Source organism: Austrofundulus limnaeus, unplaced genomic scaffold (genome assembly GCF_001266775.1).
Source record: "Austrofundulus limnaeus strain Quisiro unplaced genomic scaffold, Austrofundulus_limnaeus-1.0 Scaffold223, whole genome shotgun sequence".
Classification (NCBI taxonomy): Eukaryota; Metazoa; Chordata; class Actinopteri; order Cyprinodontiformes; family Rivulidae; genus Austrofundulus; species Austrofundulus limnaeus.
This window is the reverse complement of record NW_013952625.1, coordinates 259,402-262,907: the sequence shown is the minus strand read 5'-3', so window position 1 is coordinate 262,907 and position 3,506 is coordinate 259,402. Positions and strand designations below refer to the sequence as shown.

Sequence of the window (3,506 nt, the reverse complement as noted above, 5' to 3'; positions counted from 1 at the left end):
TTATTATTGTCGTTAGTGATTATCTCAATTTCGGCTAAAAGAATTGACAAAATCCTACACACTGTGCCTTTAATTTCACAAATGTGCAAACAGTAGCAATAGTTGCTAGCTCTAGCATTTCTGGTCAATTCTGAAGCACTTCCTGCAGTAATATCCTAACATTTCTATCAGAATRTCAATAAGTGAAATTAACAATGTCGTAAATGTTTATAAAATATTAGCATAACCTCTATTGCATCTTTTAAGATGGCAGCAATCCCAACTAGCCATTAGCTCATCAGTCCATACAGAAATAAACTCTGCTACAGCTGTTTCAATTGCTATCTGTAACAGGTAAGATATTAATTGCTCTTAACATTTTCACATTTCCTCACCTCTGCTGCCTTCTGCAGCTCTCTAGCCCACTCCATGATCCTCAGCTGTGCCTCCTCKTTTGGATCTTTATCTTCATTATTTTCATCTTTCTTGTCATCCTCCTGATGATCCAGGGTCAAGGGGGTCTCATTTAAAAGCTACCAAATTGGAGRGAAACAAATTGGGAATTCAGTTTTAGCCATCACTTTGCCCTCTCGTCTCCAGTATTTGAACACGTGATGGACGTATGAAGCCCCGGCGCTGACCTTGTCCACGTGTCGGAGCTCGTCGGCCCACTCCAGGATCAGTTTCCGGCTCTCCTCCAGGCTGCGTTCGGCGCGGCGGTCTGAGCTCTCAGCTTCTTTGCTGGCTCCTTCCCCGCCGTCCTGATGAGAGACGAGGAGATTTAGGCATGTTCGTGGYTCCAAATCAATCAAATGGTCACGTTAAATCAAATCGTCCACATGCAGARGTCTGAAAACTGTAGGATGAGTTCMGTTTGAGCCGTTAAGGTCACGTAGTGGCCTCGTGAACCCGCGTCCTATCAGCACTTATTGAACCAACAGTTTCATGTTGATTGTTCCGTTACAGCAGCTATAAATCAACCCGACGGATAAAGAACAAGATATCTTTAGACTTGCAGCACCTAATGAGGTTTAGCCTCTGACAGGAAATGTGGTGGGGAAAGTTTTGTCGTTTTTACCTTGCACACCTGGTCCACCTGCTCCTTCCAGTGCTGAATGAACTGCACACACTCCTGCAGGCTGCGCAGGTCCCTCAGGCTGTTGTGGCGCGAGTGCTGAAACACACCAGCTTCAGTCAGTTACAGCTCAAACCACCTGGATCACAGAGGAGAGGAGAGGGGGCTGGTCCAGCGCTTTTACCTGCGAGGGTTTTTTGGGGTTGCTGGCGTGCATGGTGGGGGCCGAGCTGTGGGCTTGGGCCRTCTCGTCGGGCAGCGTCCAGCGGACGGCCCCGATGGAGCTGCTCTGGGTGCTGCTCTCATCGCTCACCATCATATTCACCCCTGAGAGAAAACAGGACGTCTGTGAACCACTGGTGTGGAACAAGTGTCGACACCAGGACTCAGGGGGGCCACGGTCATGAGAAAACCATCCGCTCAGGGACATAAATTTGACTTCCGGTTTAAAATCTATTTTTATTTTAAAAATAGCTCAAGGGTGGACCGGACTGAGCTCACCCACGGGCCAGATGGGGCCCCTGAACCACCAGTTGAATTGCCCTGAACTACATTGTACAAACTAAAGATTAAAAATAAGGAATTTAAAGTAAAATAACAAACATATAAAAAGCAAATACTCATAATGATTTATTTAGAAACTYACGTTTGTTCCGTTTTAGGATGGGTTTCAGCTCAACGCCTTCTTCCTTACTCATGGCTGCAAAAAAAAATAAAAAATTATAAAAAGAACATTAAAATAATAAATGGAAGCTGTAAAACTTAACAAGAAACATCAAACATTTACTCTAGTTTACCTCCTTGTTTCACAAAAAATATCTTTCCTTCTTTAATATGAATCTAAAATTATRGAACATTAAAGGGTTTAATAGAATTTATTATAAAAATAAACAGGCAAAGATGCTAATAACCCTCAGCTAGGAGGGAGAGTGATTTGCATGTGAGTCCAATAAAGTTTAGACTTTTTAGATTAAATAAATAAAAAATCCCAGTCACTACTTTACAAAGTTTCTTAAGATTATTCTGACTTTTTTTTGTGTAATAATCTGAACTTTTATAGAGCATCAACATATAAATATCTACATATTTTTTTCCCTAAAACACAAACCTATTAATTAAAGACAAAAGCTCAAACAATAAATTATAATAAATAACAATAAACCCTTCACTGCCTGATTGAATCACCCATATGAGTGTCTCACCTGCTGTGTGGGGGAGCAGAGGTGCACGTCTGTTGGTTGAAGACAAGTGGACAGCGTCCTCTGCTCGTCTGATCTTTTTGTCTCCTCCTGGTCCTGCCTCCTCCTGGACCTCCCTGATCTTTGGACCCTTTTATGGCCCCATGAGGTGATGAGGGGGAACTTTACAGAGAGGTGGCTGACACGGAAACAGCAGCAGCTTCCTTGTAGCGGCCTGCGGTGTCACGGCGAGAGCCGGCAGGCAGGAGGTGAGTTTATTGGCTCCTTATCAGCCGGAGTGACGCAGAAAACTGGAGTTACTGTAAAGCAGCAGCAGACCTGCAGAGGGGTCAGGCTGTCAGGATGGCTGTGTCTGAAAGGCTGAAATTGCTCACGTAGTAAATATGGACTCAGATTGATCAGATTAGAGGATTAAAAAACACAGATTTGACTTAAACCTGTACCATTGTCCATCCAAGTCATCCAAGATCAAGTTTATAGATAWTGTGTAATTTGAAGTTCTTCTTACTTTTATCTTTCCATATTTCCAGTTTTTGGTTTTAATTCATTTTATCGGAGTTGATGTTTTAGTATTAAACTTCATTAATATGGCTTTAAATTACAGTTTTTACTGTCCTGAGAGCAGAATGAAGCCAACATTAAATGTTAAGTGAGACATTTCTGTGATTTAAATAAAATGAAGGACATAAAATTATATTATATTATTATTTACCTATAACTGTGATGTGTATTATTGTTTATTATATTTTTATTATGTTAGATTATGTTTTTTAAGGACCTGCTTGAAAATAAGATGGTACATCTCAACGGGTAATCCTTGAAATCAATCAATCAATAAATCAATGAGTAAAAACAACAAATTTAACATGAGTCTTGTGAAATGAGAATTAAAAATGAAGGTGAAACCTGATSTTTGTTTTGTTTTCACTCATTTTCTGGTCTCATACCTTTGATGGTGTGTTAGAATCAGAAAAATGTAGAGAATGAAACTGAAAAGTTGATATGAAGAGAAAAATGTCTAAAAGTCAGACCCAAGGAAGTGACTCCCCTCATTCTCCTGAACACTTCTGTATTAATTTAGCATCTTCTTCTTCCTATTATTATTATTATTATTATTATTATCATCATCATCATCATCATCATCATCATCATCATCAAGCTTTTGTTTTTGCTCACTTCAGTCATTTAAAACAACTTTAACTTTACAGAAGATATTTACGATCACAGGGTGAAAGCAAATGTGTGTGTGTGTG

At 40.1% G+C, this 3,506-nt stretch overlaps 1 protein-coding gene across 2 annotated transcripts in view; it reads right to left on the bottom strand.

Annotated features, from left to right (window-relative positions):
• The window catches only part of si:dkey-219e21.2 (E3 ubiquitin-protein ligase TRIM39), a 7,578-nt gene extending 4,791 nt beyond the window's left edge, over positions 1-2,787 (bottom strand). The window contains exons 1-6 of one of the 2 annotated variants that reach the window (XM_014019507.1): positions 2,257-2,787; positions 1,701-1,754; positions 1,239-1,381; positions 1,058-1,153; positions 621-740; positions 375-512 (exon numbers count right to left, since the gene is read on the bottom strand). In XM_014019507.1, coding sequence (XP_013874961.1) covers positions 375-512; positions 621-740; positions 1,058-1,153; positions 1,239-1,381; positions 1,701-1,752 — 549 coding nt within the window. In that variant the 5' untranslated portion in view covers positions 1,753-1,754; positions 2,257-2,787. Of the gene's footprint in view, positions 1-374; positions 513-620; positions 741-1,057; positions 1,154-1,238; positions 1,382-1,700; positions 1,760-2,256 lie in introns of those variants that run through there. The other variant, XM_014019509.1, reaches the window with a different exon arrangement.
• Between the last annotated feature and the right edge of the window lie 719 nt (positions 2,788-3,506).